This window comes from Apodemus sylvaticus, chromosome 4 (assembly GCF_947179515.1).
Source record: "Apodemus sylvaticus chromosome 4, mApoSyl1.1, whole genome shotgun sequence".
Lineage (NCBI taxonomy): Eukaryota > Metazoa > Chordata > Mammalia > Rodentia > Muridae > Apodemus > Apodemus sylvaticus.
Window position 1 is genome coordinate 27,207,669 of NC_067475.1, and position 20,097 is coordinate 27,227,765.

At 39.3% G+C, this 20,097-nt stretch overlaps 1 protein-coding gene across 4 annotated transcripts in view; it reads right to left on the minus strand.

Annotated features, from left to right (window-relative positions):
• Positions 1-17,305, minus strand: part of Ube2d3 (ubiquitin conjugating enzyme E2 D3) — a 30,048-nt gene extending 12,743 nt beyond the window's left edge. Inside the window, exons 1-4 of one of the 4 annotated variants that reach the window (XM_052179185.1) lie at positions 17,209-17,305; positions 15,792-15,946; positions 555-618; positions 425-456 (exon numbers count right to left, since the gene is read on the minus strand). In XM_052179185.1, coding sequence (XP_052035145.1) covers positions 425-456; positions 555-618; positions 15,792-15,815 — 120 coding nt within the window. In that variant the 5' untranslated portion in view covers positions 15,816-15,946; positions 17,209-17,305. Of the gene's footprint in view, positions 1-424; positions 457-554; positions 619-15,791; positions 15,947-16,697; positions 16,797-16,864; positions 16,962-16,998; positions 17,091-17,208 lie in introns of those variants that run through there. The other 3 variants (XM_052179184.1, XM_052179183.1, XM_052179182.1) reach the window with 3 other exon arrangements.
• Positions 17,306-20,097: the final 2,792 nt, after the last annotated feature.

Here is a 20,097-nt window from a genome sequence, read left to right on the forward strand (position 1 = left end):
GCATACAGTTTATCTACCCAGGACAGAAAGGAATTTTGGTACATTCAAAATATCAAGTTCTACAAAAAAATTAACCAAAGAACATGATTATTGTAGATTCACTTTCAGTAGTCCTGATGCTTTGAGAAACATCCCAGAGTGGAATCCTTTCCTCTAGAGAAGCTCAGTAACTGCTCTTCACTGACACACAGAAAACTAAGACTGAATCAAAACAAGGGATTTTTGTGGATGCTGAGTTGTTACCTACCCCATGATACAATCAGAAATACACATTTAAGGAACATTTAATTTTCTGTAAAAAGCAGTGTTAATATGTCATATCAGAAATACAGTAACTATATATTAAGGCCAAAGACTAAAATTGTGGTAAAGAGAATGTTGGATTTTCAATGAAAAGCAAAACTGGAAAAAAAAAAATACTTACAGGTCCCATAATTGTGGCTTGCCAATGAAACACTAGAAAGAGGAGAAGGGAGAACAAAACAAAAACTTCATTATCCCAAAAACATACAACCTTCTGAAGCTAGTCATTAAAAAGAAACTAAGTTACTTACTGTCATCTCCAACTGGACCTGCAGAACATTGTGCTGGAGGGTCACGGGCCAAATCACTAAGTTCCTAAAGAAAGAAAGAAAATGGTAGGTTATGTAACCTAAAATTTATGAAAAGATATACAGTTAAATATCAAACTTTTAAAATCCCATTTAAAGGGGTATAAAAACCACTGTAATGAGGACAATATATAACAGAGGGGAAAAAGAAAGTAATCTTAAATCCAGCTCCTGAAATATACACAGAAGCTAAGCATTACTTGTTTAACAGAGACATGCTGAAACAATCACCTTGATGTGCATTTGTGTTTGTACCATTAAACTTTTTTTTTTGTTAACCGTATTTTTACCATACAAAAGATGATCTCTGAAATAAAGTAGTAGCAATAAGATGCTTTCAAGTTTATAAACTTAGGCAAGGCTAGATCAACATGTCTTTTGATGAACTTTTCAGAACATCTCAAATGTTCCCTTGTCTATCTTAAATCCTTCTTCTTCCCAAAAGTCTAATCTCATTTCCACGTCAATACCCCCCAAGTAAATACAGGGGTAGCTTTAAGTTCTTTATATTTATCATACCTAAGTATGGAAATAGTCATTAAACAAACCAAAACAAGGCTGAATGCAGTCATAACTAGAAAGCAGTGTGTAGTCTGCCTCATACAAGCCAAGCCAAGCAATCTACCAACTAGCTACATTTCCAACCCAAATCAATTCTGCCCAATTTGGGCTCAATCTTCCATTATTGGCTAGTTATCCTGCCCTCTTGCCTTTCAAATAGCCCAATAATTTGTATAACATGTTTTGCTTAATTCCTGATTTTAAATTATACAATAAAGGATCACCTTGGCCAGTATCAATATATCACATCAATTCATTTAACTGGACATATTCATCTTTCCTCAGTAAATTTACTGAACAATTTTACAAAGTACAGGATATTCTGAGTAAGCCCACTTTCCTCAAGCATGAATTAAGTGAATGGCAGAGAAATTTCCAATTTAAATTCCAAAATAACAGCTACCTCGGTCAAAGAACACACAGAATCTTATAGCTCTTGTTAAAAGAGTAGGAGTCGCGCGTGCGGACACACACACACACACACAGACAGAGAGAGAGAGAGAGAGAGAGAGAGAGAGAGAGAGAGAGAGAGAGAGAGAGAGAGAGAGAGAGAGAGAGAGAGAGAGACTGTAGCTGCCAACTAGGGGAAGAATGGGTTAAAAACCTCCTATATAACTGATAAACTTGAAGCACGCTTCATACTGAAAATGTATTTTTTTTTTTTTTTTGGTTTTTTTTTTCCGAGACAGGGTTTCTCTGTATGGCCCTGGCTGTCCTGGAACTTACTCTGTAGACCAGGCTGTCCTTGAACTCAGAAATCCACCTTCCTCTCTGCCTCCCAGAGTGCCACCACCGCCACCACCGCCCGGCTGTGAAAATGTATCCTTAATTTATTTCTTACATAAACCAGCTATTGTGATTACAGAATAGCGACACACTATACAGAATACACACATGTATGCCATTCTACTCAGTGTTCTAGGCATCCTGAGACTTTTTTTAGCTTAAGTACTGAGTTTAGTACTAATATTCTTTTTGTGTATTTTAGATATACGACTTATTGAATATGATGTACATGAATAAAAAATTCCTAGATTTCAAGTATGGATACTCTAATCATGTGCTATATGATTAAACACTTTAAACCCAAGGCCATATACGGTTTCTTATCCCCTTGCCTCTGCTTCCCAAGTACTGAAATTAAAAGTGTATGCTATCACTCCCACCCATCCCCTTTTTATTGAAGAAAATACTCATACAATTTAAACTTGAGTATGTCCTGCACCATTAAAAGAACACTTAAACTTCGGTTTATTCAAATTTCTAAAATGACCATTGAAGCTGGGCAGTGGTAGAGCATGCCTTTAATTCCAGCACCTGGGAGGCAGAGGCAGGCAAATTTCTGAGTTTGAGGCCAGCCTGGTCTACAGAGTGAGTTCCAAGACAGACAGGGCTACACAGAGAAACACTGTCTCAGGGGTGGGGTGGGGGTAAGACCATTGGACTCTGTTTGCTTATTAAATAAACCCCTGCATATTTTTTCCCTATCATAATTCATGGTCAAGTTTAGGCCTCCTCCCACTTAAGGTATTTACTGAATTAAATATGCCAGAACCAACAGCACCATGGTGTGTGTATACCTTTAATCCTAGCACCCAGAAAGCAGAATTAGGCAGATCTATGAGGCCAGCCTGGAACACATAATAGAGTGTCTGGGGGTGGGGGGGAAACCAATGACAGCTAAGTGTAGAGGATATTTACTTTGCATACTTAGCAAATGCTGCCTTGGATTCATCTACTAAAAAGCATATGCAATAAACAGAATATATGATCAACTCTAAGTCTAGCAAGCCTCATTTCCTAATCCTTTTCACACAAACATCCCCCTTTAAAGGACTGCATACAAAGCTCAATGATACAGAGGTTCAGATGAGAGCCTTATTAATGAACCTTATCCTCCGACCTATGTGAATGAAAATAACATTTGCTGTTTCTGCCAGCTGTATGGTATGTACCAACTAGGGTTGCTACAGCAACAGCCTATGGACTAAGAAATTAGAAATGTGAGAAGGCTTAAAAGTCAACACTCATAGAAGGCATGATGGCACAATAATTTTATCTTTTTCATAACACTAGTGGTTCTATTTTTTAACTGTTGAGATTTTTGTGATTTATATGAAAAATGGCTGATATATCAAACACATTAGCAAAATGAGACCTTTGCAAATACAAACAGTATAATGCCAGACTGTATTAGATTGAATGAAAAACAAGGCTGCTCCTTTTTCTCTTGTAATCCTGGAAACAGAACCCACAACTGCTTCACACACCCAAGGTAAGCTCTTTAGCAGTTTACCATGAGCTATATTCTCATCCCAAACACAAACCTGAGACAAGTATGAAAAAAATCTCATTTTATTTCTGTGCATGTATGTGTATCTGCATGAGCTGATGTATACTATATTCACCTAGGTCTCTACAGAAGCTGGAGGGCAACAGATTCTCTGGAATGGCAGTTATAGGCTGTTGTGAGCTAGCTGATGATACAGGGGCTGGGAATGGATCCTAGGCCTTGTGTAAGTGCTCTTACAATATTCTTCTAAATGAAGGAATTTCAGAAGCACTTTTAAACTGTTATCCCAACAAAAATGTGAAAGGGTTAGAGAGATGACTCAGCAGTAGAGAGAGCTGGCTGTTGTGAAAGACTCAGGTTCAGTTCCAGCACCTGATACCCTCTCTTCTGGTCTCTGCGTGCACCTAGGATGCGTGGTACACACACACACACACACACACACACACACACACACGTCAAAAATTTTAAAAAAGCATATACTGAGCAATGCAGCATGAAACATACCTTTTCTATCCTAATGTTGGCACAATACAGAATATCCCACCAAAAATCCCACCAAAAGTCCACAAGCAATGCTGTTTATTACATCAGTTTCAAAAGCTTACATGCAAAGTGACAAAGTTCCATTCAGATATGGATTTGAGTTCTCTAAATTATTTTTCTTCAGTCTATTTGAAATCTTTAAAATTGCCACTCAACTGGTGCAGAAAAGCATTCAGCTTTGGTAACTTTTAGTAAAATGAAGATCATTTAAGTGCACATATTCTTGTACACAGGCATGCAGGACCTGGGTTTGTGAGCTACCATGTAGATGCTTCACGTGAAGCAAAAGCAGTGTTCTTAACCAGTAAGTATTTCTCCAGCCCCCATGGTGGTTAACTGTTCTTATATTGTGTTTCAGAAACGCAACAAAAGCATTTCTTTTCAGATTGGTCTTATGTATTCAACTAATCCTCTACTCAGCATCCTGAATAGTGACTACAGATGCAAGCCCAATTAAAATTAGGTTTTAAATATAGCTTTTAAAGAATACCACTAAAATGTCTGTAATTTGTTGTTTAATATTAAGCAATAGTTGGCTGTTGTGGAAAACATCTGTGATCCCAGTCTTAAAGTTGAAGTAGGAATATCACTAGAAGTTGAAAGCAAGCATGACTCTGCATCAAGACCTGGTTCATAAATGAATGGATTAATTCAACAATCAAATCAACTTGGAAAGTAAAAATAATGCTAAAAAGATTTTTGATGTTTAAAAAAAAGCATGAAGTCAGAATTAAGTAAATCTGGTTAACATCTATCTGGGTGAAGCAGGTATATCCCACTCAGTTGAGTTAATAAACAGGATACGAAAATCTTGGTTAGGGAAGACACCCCAAGATTAGGATTGATTGGTATGTAACTCTGATGATAAAGTCCTAAGAACGTTCTCTGAAATAATCCAACATTAAGAAGGGACTGGGTACCCTCAAAGTGACTAAGAACTTCAAGAAAAAAGCAGCAACAGACTTATAATGCTATTAAGTAAACTTGACCATTAAATACTGTAAGAAAAGTGAAACATCTAACTGCTCAGGAATGACCAGTCTAAGATTTAACTATGCTAACAAGTCAATTCAACAGACAAAATAGTCCTGATATACCTTTGCCATTCTGCTTCTGAAACAGGGCCAGCTGTTTATATAGTAACTAATCAGCAAAAGATCCCTCAATTGACAATCATAAATCTTTCATGTACTTTGTCATGAACATATGCCATATTATTTTCAACATACTCAACAGGATAAATTTTACCTTAAACACTTAAACCTTTGATTAGTTTTACTGAAATATTGTATAGGGGGAAAATACTAGGGGCTAGAGAGGTGGCCTAGTAGTTCCCAGCACTCAATACCAGGCAGCTCATAACTACTTCTAACTCCAGATAAACAGGGAACCTAATGGCCCTTTCTGGTCTTGGAAGGCAAGGTGTGTCTCTCTCCACATGCACTCACCCTAAAACCTTAAAAGAAAATCATACTAGGTAAAAATAATGTTAATTACCTCAGGCAAGTGAGTTATTTTATAGGAATATTTAAGAAATGTCTCAGCCTTCATACACACACACAGAATTTTCTAACAATTGCATATACTGGATGTGAGGAGTAGTAATTCAGGTCCTCCTCATGCTTGTGAGGCAGGCACTTGATCAACCAGATATTGTGAGGCCTAAGTCTAAACACACAATCCAGGTATTATTTCATACATACCAGCTATGCCAAAGGTATTTTAGTGAATCTGGTTACAGGATGTTGGATGTACAACCTTCAACTTAAAGCTTTAAGGTGTGTGCCTAAGAAGACAAGAATTTTGGACAGGCTCTTTTCAAGTATTCAATCTTTTTGAAAACTGGACTTGGTTGTTTTTAAATTAATCAACTATCTAGTATTAAAAAAAATATGTTTTTAAAACACATCAGGTTTCAAGTTGGATATGTATAGTGATGCATGCCTTTAATCCCCAGGAAAGGCAAGTGGATCTCTGTAAATGAATCAGAGTTTGAGGCCAGTCTGGTTCACATAGTAAGTCCCAGACAGTCAGGGCTACAAAATAGAAAGACCCTGTCTCAAACAACAAAAAGTTATCAAGTCTCACAGGAGAAGCTTTCATATCCCAAGAAAACCCAATTGTTTATTAATTATTGCCAATAATGGCAAACTCCATTACCTCTACTAAATACTCACTGTACTTAAGACTCAAGGTAGTAAAAACAAAATTTGTATACTGCCTCCAAACCCTATGGCCCTGTCCTATAAAACAAGGATCTGAATCTTCAAATAATTAAATCTTTCCTGTGCAATACAATTGGCAAAAACCATCTACAAATAAGAGGATGTGCTTTCTTCTAATGTTATCAGTTTAGAATCTTTTAAACCACCTAATCTAGCTAGACTTATTATTTCCTATATTGTTTCTTCAATTCTAAAACAGGATTATCCTTTTTAATGTGAATTTTGAGAGATGACAAAGACTTAAAGCATTATGACACAACAGCAGACACACAGCACACTCTAAACAGACCATTTGCAAGCTACCCATCTTGAAGCCAAGCCTCAGTAAGGCTTTTTGATTCTTCATAAATATGCCAAATAAAATAGCCCTAACTTGGGGCTGGAGAGATGGATCATTGGGTAAGAGCACCAACTACTCCTCCGAAGGTCATGAGTTCAAATCCCAGCAACCACATGGTGGCCCACAACCATCCGTAAGAGATCTGATGTCCTCTTCTGGGTTCTCTGAAGTTACAGTGTACTTACATATTATTTATAATAGATCTTTTTCTAAAAAAAATAGCCCTAGCTCATGTAAAATTTTTACACTACATCTTTGTTAAACAGCCAAATATCTTTTTAGAATTTTAATTCAAGTGTTAAAATGTTTTAAATGTAAACTACATTTGGAATTAATGGAAAACAACTTGGTTAATCAAGTGCCTGCCTCACAAGCATGAGGAGCACCTGAATTACTACTCCTCACATCCAGGTATAGTGCTAGGAAAAATATTTCTATCTTGCTGGTCAGGCCATCTAACTTAAGCAATGAGGTTGAAAACCTGCATCAAAATATAAGCTGGCAGGGCTGGAGAGATGACTCAGCGGTAAGAGCATTGACTGCTATTCCAGAGGTCCTGAGTTTAATTCCCAGCAACCACATGGTGGCTCACAACCAACAAAACTGGGGTCTAATGCACATTCTCTTTGTGTGTGACTGAAGACAGCTAACGTGTACTCATAAAAATAAAAATAATAGTAAAGAGAAAAAAAGTTTTAAAAAAAGATGGAGAGAGAGAAGAGAATACATGATGTTGGCCTCTAATCTCTTAACAGGCATGCATACACATGTAAACTCACACAAAAAATTTTAATAATGGTTGGCTTAAACAAAATACCCAATAATCAATTTTAAAATTATCTTACTTATAAAGATAGTCAGAAAATTGTAAAGTTAAGTATAATACATCAAAGTGCCATTTGACAAATTTATACTCGTAAGAAAACTAGTTTCCTACATGCTAATTTGTGAATCAGTAAGCCTTTAAATCACCCAGCTGATTTTTTAGAATTTCAGAAGGTTCAGCCTTTTATTTCCTTAACTTCAGGCTCTGAAGTCATTTTCTTTTTCCCTTTCAAATTTCTAAATGTCTATTTCCCAAATTTTCATGACCAAAAGACATCTCTGCAGCAATAATCCAAGATTTAAAGTAAAGCCAGTAAGTTCATATACTAAAATCTGCTTTATATTCAACACAAACTTTAGGTTGAGGATTTTAATAACAAAGAAAGCAGCAGCATGTCTCTAATTTTATCACTTGGGAGGTAAAGACTAAAGGATTATGCTCATTTTGGGATATGTATCTCAAAATTAACTGGGTGGAAATGCTATTCTAATACTATTTGTGTTTTATGTAGTACCCACCAATCATAATCAGATCATGCTTTTGAGATAATAGTGGCATTTGAATCCTTAGTAGGTATTGATGGGTAATTAAGCAGGCATTTCTCAAACTAGTAAGAGAAAGATGGGTATTAAATAGAAAAACCCAGGTAATGATAGGGATTTACAAAGTACACACAGCTTAGAAATTTTCCTGGAAGATCACCCACTAATATAGTTTGATAATCAGAGACCAGTTAAGAAAAAAAGTTTTGCTCAGAAAAAGAAAAAAGTTTGAATAGGTCTTTAGGAAGGTCTCAAATAGGTCTCAAAAGTAAGGAGTTGAGTTTTAAGCATGATGAACTGAATTGGAAACACACTGGAAGTATACTATTAAAGGTGATAATCTAAATCACATCAGTTTGATCTACAAATATATTTTACTATAGATCAAATGAAATACATAACAGTGTTCACACAATTCCCCTAAAGTTGTTCACCGTTAGGTCTTCATCACACTGTACTAAGTGCAGCGATACATCTTTTTGAAGTTATATGGACTTGCCCCCCCCCAAAAGAGAGACAGACTAGTTTTGCATACATGTATATCTATGCACCACATGTATGCATGGTACATACATGTATGCCTGGTACCTATGGACATCAGAAGAGGGCATTGAATCTCCTGGAAGTGAAATTACAGATGGTTGTGAGCCACTATACAGACTCTGGAAACAGAACCAAAGTCAAGAACAGATTGCCACCTTTCCAGTACCAAGATAATTGAGACGATGATCTGTCTCATACACAGAACAGTGAGGTGTGTTCTTGGCCAATTTTATAGATTAATGAAACTAGAAGCAGTTGTTTGGCAGATATTAGTAATTGCTAACCTATCAGTAAGAAGAAACTGTACTACCTATTAGGAAAGAATTATCTTTTCCTGAACTTGAAACTTGGCAATCATGTGGTTTAACAGGGAGAACTAAGCCCATTTCCTACTGGCAAGCTATTATTTTTCTGAGCGACTCACTAAGATGCTAAAGGCATCCTTTTCTAATCCAGAAAAGTAAGATCCTAAAAGCTCTCGAATGGTCTAATTCACCTCACCTCATTAGGCTAAAATCTCAGAAAAGTATTTAGTACTACAATCAACATCACATATATGAACTATTTCTTGTACAATTTCTGCTTACCTTGTAAGCAGCACAGCAAAACTTTGTATGTGTATATTAAACAAAACTCTGAGAAGAGCAAACAGGTATAACCATTTATTCTTAAAGATTATTTTTATTTTTTGTGCATGAGTGTTTGCCCAAGGAGACCAGAAGAGGAAGTTAGATGCCCTGGAACTGAATAATTCTGGTCTTCTATAAAGAGCAGCAAGTGCTCTAGACTGCTGAGCTATCTCTCTAACCCTCAATTTTTTGTTCAAAAAGTTATTTCTAAGAGAAAGCTCAGAGTTTAAAAGGATCCTTACTCTAACCATTATGGGATAGAGATCTCTTTTGACAGTTCATTGTTGAAAACAGGAAATGGCTGACAACAAGACCTACACACAATATTGTGATTTTTTTTTTTTTGCACATTTGCACCTTTATTATCTCAGTATCTTACACAGTGATGGGCTGTGTTATCAGCAAGATAACCAACCAAAAACTACAATAACAGCTGACCAAAACACTGAAAAACCTGAAGGAAAAATACTGGAAAAAATATGATCTGTGCATTTAAAGCACTTAATAAAAATATAAGATTTGTGAATACTGAAGATGTACAATTACATTAGGTAAACCTTAAGATTCCATGTCTCTAGCATAGTTTATTTCAGACCTATAAATTTATTTTCAATGACAAACATTACTTATGTGTCTATCAACATAGCCAAAAGGAAAGCACTTATTAAGGGGAAAGACTATTAGTAAGCCCATCATTAAGACCTTACTCCATAAACCTATTCAACTTTGTAGAGTTCTGCTACAACCCAAAAGGCCTATCAAATTTTAATTCAATAAAGTGACAAAGCCAAATTCATGGATTACACCTTATACACAGTATATTACTAACGACCCAGCCCATTTTAGTATCAGTTGTTCCAATCTGACATCACCTTGCATTTCAGCATATAATAAAAGGTAATAGCAAATTTTCTATCAGAATCTTTACTATTTTTCAAAGTTAATTTCCTGTTTTTTTACTTCAGGAGTTCACGTTCCCAGAAGTAAACCTTACTTGACTTACAACAGAATCAAGACAGCTTTTGTTGTGCACCTAGTCTGAGTAACACTACTTAAAGACAGGAGGCAGGAATTAAAAAAAAAAAAAAAACCTCTAAAAGTGTTGAGATTTAAAAAAAAAAAAAAAAATCACCCTCAGCTGCTCATTACAACTGCATTACAAACTGAATTTCTTACATAAGTAACTAAACTAGCAAAAAATTGAAAGTTTACTTATACTGAGTGATATCAGTATCTATTTATTATTTACTTATGTCTCAGAAATATGTGGTTGCTAGCAATTAATTCCAGAAGATACTTGGCAAAAGATTCTGATCTGAACAAACTTTACAGAATTGTAGACAAAGATTCAAAAGGAATTATCATTTAGCTGGCACAGTCTAGACAGGGGGATGAAGTTTGAGCAAGCCCAGAAAATGACTCCACTGCAAGAAGTCAAAGCGCAAACCACAACAACTCACTCGCCTTTAAGCCCGGCTTGTTTGTAACCTTTCCAGAGGAAACCTTAGTTTCTTTAATTCTATGGATTAAAAGATAGGTTCTGTGCACTATGCTGCCTTACATCACCTACAAGGCATTAGCTTCCTGTTTAGATCTAATTATAGGTGAGACAAGTATGTTTATTAGACAAGGTTCTAAGAATGACCTGCGTGAATAATACTACAGTTTTTTCTTTAGATCACATTGAAGGTAAGTTACTAGGCCTGGCGACATGCAAATTTAGCTCTACTAAAGTTCTATCTCAGAAAAATTTCTGCAAGCAGTTTTGGAATAGATGAACAAGAATGCTTTAATCCATGAAAGCAAGTCAGGCATTTAGTAGATATGAAAAACAACTTAGCAGCTGTCTATTGGTAGGTAGTTAATATCAATTTGTTAGGATTAATGTGAATAAGCATTTCCATCCTGAAACATCTAAACAAGAAATACTAAGTCACAATTGAGAGAACTCAAAAAAACTTTAGGACAAATGTAGCTATGAAAATTTATCTGAAAGGTCCCTAGATAATAAACTCAAGTGTCTGAACAGGTATAAAGTATAAGCTTTTGCCCTTCCCTACCCTATATTAACAAGCTTGAGGTTAATTTGGTTTGTGTTGAAGATAGGGTATATAACTACATTCCCAAAGTGACCTCCAATTTATATTGCCATACCTTAGTTCCCAGAGTGTAGGCATATACTACCCTAGTTGTCTGAGGAGTTTTAAGAATACAATATTACAAGGCAGACTGTCTATATACTAAAGAGATTAAATGCACTCATTAACACTAGTGAAATTTTAACTAAGATCATGATAGCAAGCACACATTTTTTTGATACAGGGTAACAGAATTTTGACAAAATTTTGGAAACAAGTTGTACAAAGTGGATAAACACACTGTTTGATGCTTGTATTTTTCCAACCAAAGCAGAGATTCTTGATTTTTTTTATGCAATTATAACCCCAGTGAAATAAATACTGATGAAGTTAACCCCTAAGAGGTTTCTTTTTCTTTTTGAGACAGAGCTTCTGTTGTTTTGGAACTCACTCTGTAGACTAGGCTAGCCTTGAATTCAGGGATACACTGCCTCTGTCACCCTGGGATTAAAGGTGTGCACCACTGCCCAGCTCCACCAGAAGTTACTAAGAGCAAATCAGAACCCTCTAATGAACAATTTCAGAATTATATAGTTTCCGAGGTGATTTATAAGACCAAACATTGTTGTAATCCCTTAAAAGCCTAGAATCTTCTGATATAAAAATGTATTAATGTAAAAAACCTATCTAAGCAATAGCTCTTGTATACAGCAATAGAAGAATTTCCTATTAAAAACCACAAAGCCGCTGGGTTTTGTGGCACATCCTGTAATCCAGATGGGAGGCAGAGGCAGGATTGCTCTAAACCCAAGGCCAATGCTTTGACTACATAGTCAAAATCCATCTCAAAAAACAAAGTGCAATAAATTAAACCAACAGATAATAAAAGCATAGTTAGGAAGAGGGCAACAAGCCCAGCCCTGTGACCCCCATTACCAAGCACTTAGAAGGCTGAGACAGGAGTCCTAGGCCAGCCTTTGTGTGATGCTCCTCAAAATCTAATCTGAAACGTTTTTCTTTTAGGACGCTATGCTGATGAGATGGCTCATAGTTTGTAAAGGTGCTTGCTTAGATGAAATGACAATCTGAGCTCAATCTCCAGAAACTATGGTAAAAGTAGGGATCTGACTACCCAAACCTAGGAATCAATAAGCAAAATTTAACAATATAGTTAAAGTTATACAAGTAGCTTTCACTGGTGCTACAGAAGAGTATTCAACTTAACCTTTCTCTGCATAACAAACACTGGATTTAACACAGCAGATAAGCAGGTAGATGAAAGATAAGGATAGTGTGTCACAACTCTCTTTTATCAAATTCAATACTGGGATCACTGGATGATCAGCATCCCTCACTCACTGAAGTATTCTTTACAGTATAAAATAAACCTTGTCGACCAATAAAAAAACAACAACAAAAAGCAAAATCAGGACCACAGGAAAAGCCTATTAGCTTACAAAACTTGAAATACTATTTTGTTTAAAAGAATCCCACACTTAGCCAACACAGCTGCTTCCAGACCTTAAAGAAACTATGTAAGAATACATTCCATTCGGTCTTATAAATTAGTTGTAACAAAATCATACTTATAATTTATATAGGAGGCTCATATTTGAGGTAGAAGACAGTATATTCCAGAAAAAACTAAGAAACAAAACAAAAAACCCACATTCATTTAGTAGGAATTTTAATGGTCCAAAACACAGGTTTTCTTATGCATGTGTATGGCTTTTTTTTTTTTTTGAGATGATCTTACTATAAATCTATTACTAGTTGAGTGACTGAACAAGTCAAAAGTCAACTTCTGTGTCTGTTAGGGAATATTTCATATGGCTGTCTTTAGGCCTATTTTAAAGCCTATGCTAGGTCTTAGCTATTACAAAAAACATAATAGTATAAAAATGCAGTTGTCATGAGAACTTGGAATTAGAAGGCCTGGGTTCCAATCCCAACTTGGCTACATCAACACCTGGGTGGATTTTTTAACAGCGAATTTTCTTCATAGTAAAGATGTCAACTGTACTTATGTTTTCACATTACAAAAAAAAATATTAAAGAGTTACGAAACATTAAAAATACATTAAGATAAATTTTTGTTCGATTTGTTTCAATGCTTGATCTCCAATGTAAAGTTCTCAAAGTCCCCCAAATATGTAAGTCATTTTGTTTTGTAGCAGTAGATTTTCTTAAAGCTCCAAAAACACAGATTTGGAATTCAGCTTCTACAATATCCACTTAATAATAGCACCATACTACAATTTGGTCCAAATAAATACAGCAAAAGAATACATATATGGCTATTTGATCAGCTAAGAAATAGTCAAGCAAACACATAAAAGAAAAAAAAAGTATCAACTTACACCAGTTTATCACTGAAGGTCACAGTGTTATATATAAACATTTTAATAAAATATTAATGGTTTGTTAGTTTGTTAATACTTGTTTAGGGGGAAACCGGAAGAATAAATTCTAAACAGAACAATACTAAAATCCTCATGACACTGGCTAATTGGCCCCTTATATTTATACAAATATTACCTTAAAAAGATTTTTAGGCATCCTCTTTCTTAATGTTCAAAAACCATGCCTGCATTTGGGCGCCATTTTTTTTTTTTAAAGTAGCCTCAAGATTCTGACACTATCTGAAGGAAATAAAAAACTGATATGCTGGAATACTCTACAGGTTGAATCAGCCATTTGGCATATCAACAGTTTTCGAACATAAAAAAATTTACCTCTTAAGTATTAATACATAATTCTTTAAACTTGTAAAATCTGTTTTCCCTCATCATCCCAGTATCTAGAAAAATTCTTGGTATAAATTAGGCAAATGGATAAACTTGCTTAAAGCCTGATTCTATCTCATTTTTTACTACAAATGTTTACACTTAGCCATTATTGCCTCGATAGAGCTTTTAAGTCATTAAAATGGGGCCAGAGCAGCTGGGTATCACCTGTAAAAGAAAAAAATCAGTAAGACCTCCCTTTAAAATGTTCTGTTTTATGTTTTACACTTATAAGAAGCTATGGATATGAATTTTGATTAGCACTGAATGTTATAGTCTCTATTAGTTAGGCTGCAAAGCACAACAATGCATCTCTAATGTGAGGGTCACCCTCAAAACTGTCACACTAGGTTGTAATTTTACTGGTGTCTTCTATTATCTATTCGAAGTCTTGAAAATTAAGGTTTTCTTTCTCTTCTTTGCATCATCATCAAGAATACAAACAGTTCAGTTAAGTGTTTTGCATAAAACCACAAAGATTACCCAGAGATGTCCTAAGAATTCAAGATTTTCAACATCAATATATTCAGGTAAGACTTTACTTTCATGAAACCACAGCTTTTCCAACTAAACTGATCCGAGTTATATGTATTAAATAACTATAGATCCTACCACAGTAAATCTAAGTCCTTGCCTTTCTTTCCACAGAACTCAACTGTGCTACTAAGTCAAAGTTTCTAATCCGAACCTTCCCATTTTTGTCTTTTCTATTAAGACCGTGTTTATTCCACGACATTTTTTTCAAGTTAGCTGTAAATACTCCACCCTCTCGATTGTGAAAGAACCAAATACAACACACACACACACACACACACAGAAACTTAGTCTAAGAGTTTGAATTTAGGTTAAGTCTTGAGGGCAGAGGCTCTGAGAGCTCCCTACAACCGGACAAAAAACATTTAGCACTAACAGAGACCATTATCTTATATTATTAGAAAAGGAGATGCCGGAAAGAACCCGAGCCAGTTAAAGCAGCCGCCATCTTAAAATGCGGGATAGAAGTTAGAGCAAGAAAATGAGACTAAACCACCGGAGAGGTGGTTCCACTCACATTATATTTCTGAAAAAAATCCTCGTTCTTTCCAACTTAAATCGACAACTTCTCAAACTATATCGACTTGCTCAAACAAGCCTCCTTAAGGAAAGTTCTAAGCAAAAACAGTCCCTCCATCCGGTACCCCGCACTGCCAAGCACCCCCACTCCCGGGATCTTTTAGAAGGCTTTTCCACGATTCCGGGTGCCTCAGATAAATAGCTTCGGGTGAAAGCAGCGACCACACAGCACAGGAAGTGGCAACAGTGTCGGTCCACCTCCTCCCAACCCCACTTACTCTTGTGTAACTGCCCAGATTTGGTTAAGCTTCTGAATAGACTTCGTCACCACATTTTAGCAAACTGAGGTATGTCATACCCCGAGTCTCAGTCAAGTTCGGAACAAAACGTTTTTCATCTGTTAACACTCCTTTCTTTAGAATGCCTATAGCCTTATGAGCTATAAGTTTTGAAGAACCAAAATAGGAAGCAGGACCGTGACATCTGCCGAGGCCTGTACACAATTCTACTGCCCAAACCTGACTCTTAGGCAAAAACCTAAGAGTCACCCATACTTGCAGATTCTAGTAAAACAAACTAACATTTCACTTACCAAAGCCATCCTGTTCCCTATCTTACAGCTCATCTCAAAGTGCACCTGCCTTCCCCAAACCCAAGAGGGCATTTTCAGAATTGTAGCCAACCCCCCATGCTATTCTCTGGGCCCCAAGCCTTCTTTCTTCCTATAACCCCGCACGCACCATCTAGTCCCAACAGCTCACCTTATTAATCCGTTTCAGCGCCATAGTCTGTGCTTTTCGCCGGGCTCCTCACTATCCCGAGGTGTACTCAAAGGTCCGGCCAAAACTCTTGATTATCCCGGCGGCGGGGAAGGATTGTCTCTTCTTCTCACACCGGCTCTGCCAGACACAGGCGCCTTTTGCAAAAACGGAGCAGATCAGCCACTGGCCAAGGCCTCGGAGAGACCCCCGCTGATTCCAGAACCCTGAAAACCGGGTTTCGCGATCCGGGCAGGGTGGGGTGGCAGGGCCACCAGCTACTTATATCCGTGCTTCGCCCGGAGAGGGCGAGGGTGACGGGAAGAGCCGAGAGGTGGTTACAAGTTTAACTTCCCGGCCTCTTGAAAGGAAGAGCCCCGGGTGGGAGAGGAAGAGGCGGAGGAGAAAGGGGTGGGTGCGGGGCAGGGTCCAGAGCCGGGCAGAGGAGGAGCCGGGGCCTAGTCGGCGCTAGGCCGGCGTCACTAGGGCAAAGAAAGGCAAGGGGGAGGGGAGCGGGAGGCTCCGGGCCGACGCCGGGCTCCTTTCGGTTTCTGCTCCAAGGGACGGCGAGCCAGCAGAAGGCAATGGGACTCGTGTGTGCTGCTGTCCCCACGGCCTGAGCTGTTCTGGGTCGCCCCTGACACCACCGTACTCTCCGCCTCGCAGCGCGCCCCTGCGTGCGCGCGCCCCGCCACCTCTCCACCACGCGCCCGGCGGCCGCGGAGCTCCGGCGCGAGGACGCGCCCATGCCCCCTCCCCCTTCGGCCGGGGCCCCGGCTCTGCCGGCCTTCCCACCCTACCCCACCCAGCCCCGAAGGCTGCCCGCTCGGGCCGCCCACAGCCCGGGGCGCCGCGCCGGCCAAGGCCCGTCGCCCTCCCCTTTCCCGAGCTGTCCACACCCACGCGTACAGAGGGCCGGGGCCTCCCTCGAGCTGCGGCCTCGGCCTCCTCCCCGCGCGGCAGCTGGTGCCTCCCCGGCCCTACGGGGCTCACGCGCACGGCACAGCCACAAGATGTCCGCTCTGACGGAACTACTGCCAGCTGCCACGCTCCGCCCCTCCCCCCCGCCTATTCACCGCCGCGTATCCGTCCGCCAACGCCGCCGTCGCGAGCGCAGGGCGAGCTGAGGGTTGAAGGGGAGCGGTTTGCCTCCCTCGTCCAGGCCGAGTGGACTTGCCACCCTCTTGCCGTCTCCCTGTCGGAACAGCACCTTCTTACTAAACCGATCGGAGGTCGGACCGGGAGGGCGGGGGACGGAGGCGGGTCATGGGCTGAGGGGGAGGGTAGACGAGTGGCGGAAACCCTTAAACTCAGAGAAGCATCGAGAACCGGAAGGAGACCTTAGGAGGAAGGTAATGGAAGCGGCAGCTGCGCGGTTGAGGCCCCACGCCCCTCCCTACAGTGGCCCCCGTTTCCTCACTTGGGATGGAGGCGGCGGATCTCGCGAGAACCTCGTGGCAAGCTCACCGGAGCTCCGGGTCTGCAATGACTTAAGGGCAGTTTTGTGCTCTCTTCCTGGCTTGGGGCCCGCCCCCAAATCCACAAGTTATCGCGAGATGCGCCGGCTCCCACTCCCCACCCCCACCGGGCTCTCACTGGGCGGGTCTTGCACGGGAAGCACCGCCCCTGAGTGCTTATGCTGGTGGGCGGGAGAGGAAATGGAATTCCCCCGGCTGGCCGGCGCGCGCTGACCCTGCCCTCCCTCGGGCATCCAATCGGGAATGTGCTGTGGGAGGGGTCGCGGGGTGACTAGATGCCTTAGCCAAGGTGGAGCCGGCTCAGGGTTTCTGGTGGCCCAGGTGATGGGGATTTCTTGTCGAGCTCCTCCAAGAGGGCTGAGCAGCGGGAGGAGGCTCCCCTCTAATTAGGAACGGTAATTTAAAACAGATCCAGGCAGAGTGCTGATAGCACCACCACGTGCGGACATGTGCGCGTTGTTAACCCCAAGGGGCCGGCTTGGAGGGATCTGCGCTGGCATAGCCTTAACAATGCAGCTTAATTGTGATCGGAGTGGGTAGAGCCGTGGGCCCCGGTCGTCTGGCAAAATTAGGTATGGAACAGCAAGGGGAATATCCTAGAATCGTCTTTTCCTTCTGCTGTTTCAGTTTTTCAGCCACAAGTGACAAAATATTAGGGGATTGGTCTGGATTAAGTCCAGTGGGTGAGATCTGTAAGTGTACCACTGCCCTGTTTTAATCTGCCATGCGTAAAAAGTAGAGAGGGCCGTTTGTCATTACTTTGGGTAAAAAGTAAGACTTTAACTTTTGAAAAGCATTCAAAAAGATCAATATGTTTAGGGTTTTCTAGCATCCTTAAATGACCCCACTTAAAGTGGAGATCCTTCTGGACTACATGGAAATAATTTGAATTTTGAGAACCTGTTGCAGGCAGTATTCTCCAATTAAAATGATAAAAGTCAATGTATAGCCTAAGAATGACGGTGTATACCATATATATCACTAGAGCAAGTAATGGAATGCAGTAGCCTCAACTACTATCCATAGGAGCCACCTGTAGTTTTATTTCAAACGCTGACTTTTATTTAGTAGGCCCGAGTAAAGGCCCGAGATTCTACACTTACAACAAGAATCCAGTGATAGAGCTTATTTCGTCAGAACCATTTCTGAGTTAGTAAAACCCTCAGTACTTACCTCGCGCTCTATTGGACACCTCCGACACTTTCTCCTCCCTGAACCACCCATTCTTCTCTCCTGGCTAACCAGTTAAAAGTGGACACAGAGAATTGAGCATGGGAGTGGAAGGAGAACCCCAGATCTGAGCTCTTGCTTACTACTTTCTGCTTATGATACCGGTCTGGTTCCGCATATTATAGGTTTGTTTCTTCACCACCAAGTTAGAGGTAATAATGCCTGCCCTTTGTTACAGTTGCTGTGTTTTAAATGTCATAATGTGAAAGTACACTGTAGACTGTTACTGGTTATAGCAATGCCCACTGTTTTATGATAGCATACAAATAATGTGTTTCCCTGTGACAGTGTCATGTGTACGTCACATTTTGTTCTTGTTACCCCCCCCCACACACACACACTGCTGCTCCTCCCTGCTATCAGTCACAACTCAGATATTTAACTGGCCAGTGTGAATGTGAAACATTTTAAATAATATATATATTATAAAATAGATTATATTGATGAAAATTATGTGCCAGGCACAATACTTTTTCCCTTTGACAAATGAAACTGGGCACAGATTGTTATTATACCAAGGGCACAGAACTATTAAGTGGGAGAAGTGGAATTTGAATGCCAGTATTCAACTTCAGAGTACTTTCTAGATGGAGTTTTATAGAACACGAAGTTTTATATCTGTTTTAAATTGACATCTGAATTAATTTGTTTTACTTCTTTTCCCCTTTGTTTTGTACTTTCAGAAGCCAGGGTGCACTGATTAGTGGGGAACACTGGAACCTACTAACCAGAACTCAACATACAGGGAGGACAATGAAGAAAACTTCAAAGAAACCAATTCCTGTTGCCCTAATCTAACAAGTTTCAAGAATGAAGTACACTGAAACTTTACTGCTATGCAATAAAGCACAGCAGACTGGGACTAATTTGTTGTCAGGGTGCTTGTGTCTAAAAGTATCTGAGCAGTTAAGAAAAGCCGTTGACTCTGCTCAAAATAATGTTTCATATATGAATACACATATATTGAAATTCATACTCTAGAGGAAGACATTTGAAGTAGCCAGTTTGAAAGAAAAGCAAACATGGTATGAGTAATTTTTATAGACACTATGATTATGACTAGGAATATAGCTCAATTGGTACAGTGTCTGTTTAGCATGCATGAAACCTAAGGTTCAATTCCTAACACCTATAAACTGGTATGGTAGCAGCATATCTAAAATCCTAGTACTTGGAGTTAGAGCAGGGTGGAGTTGGTGGATTTTATCCTTACCTTGTATCTAGCTCAAGGTCTTCTTAAGATATGTAAGACCCTAACTCAAGAAATAAAACACAGTAGGATCTAGTTGGTTAATCAAGACCCAAACTTTGAAAAGAAGATGAAAGTAAATGGTATTTCCAATATTTATTAGGATTGTAATGTGGTGATACAAACTACACTCTGATCTACAGAGTTAATTTCAGGACAGCCAGGGCTATACAGAAAAACCCTGTCTCAAAAAAAACCAAAACCAAACCAAACAAAACAACAACAAAAGAATGACATTGCTTTAAACCGGAAGCTGTGCTTTCATGTTGAGAACATTATTTTGACATTAAATTGATAGGGTTCAGGCTGTAATGAACCATGCACAAATCTTTGTGATAAAAGATAGTGTTTT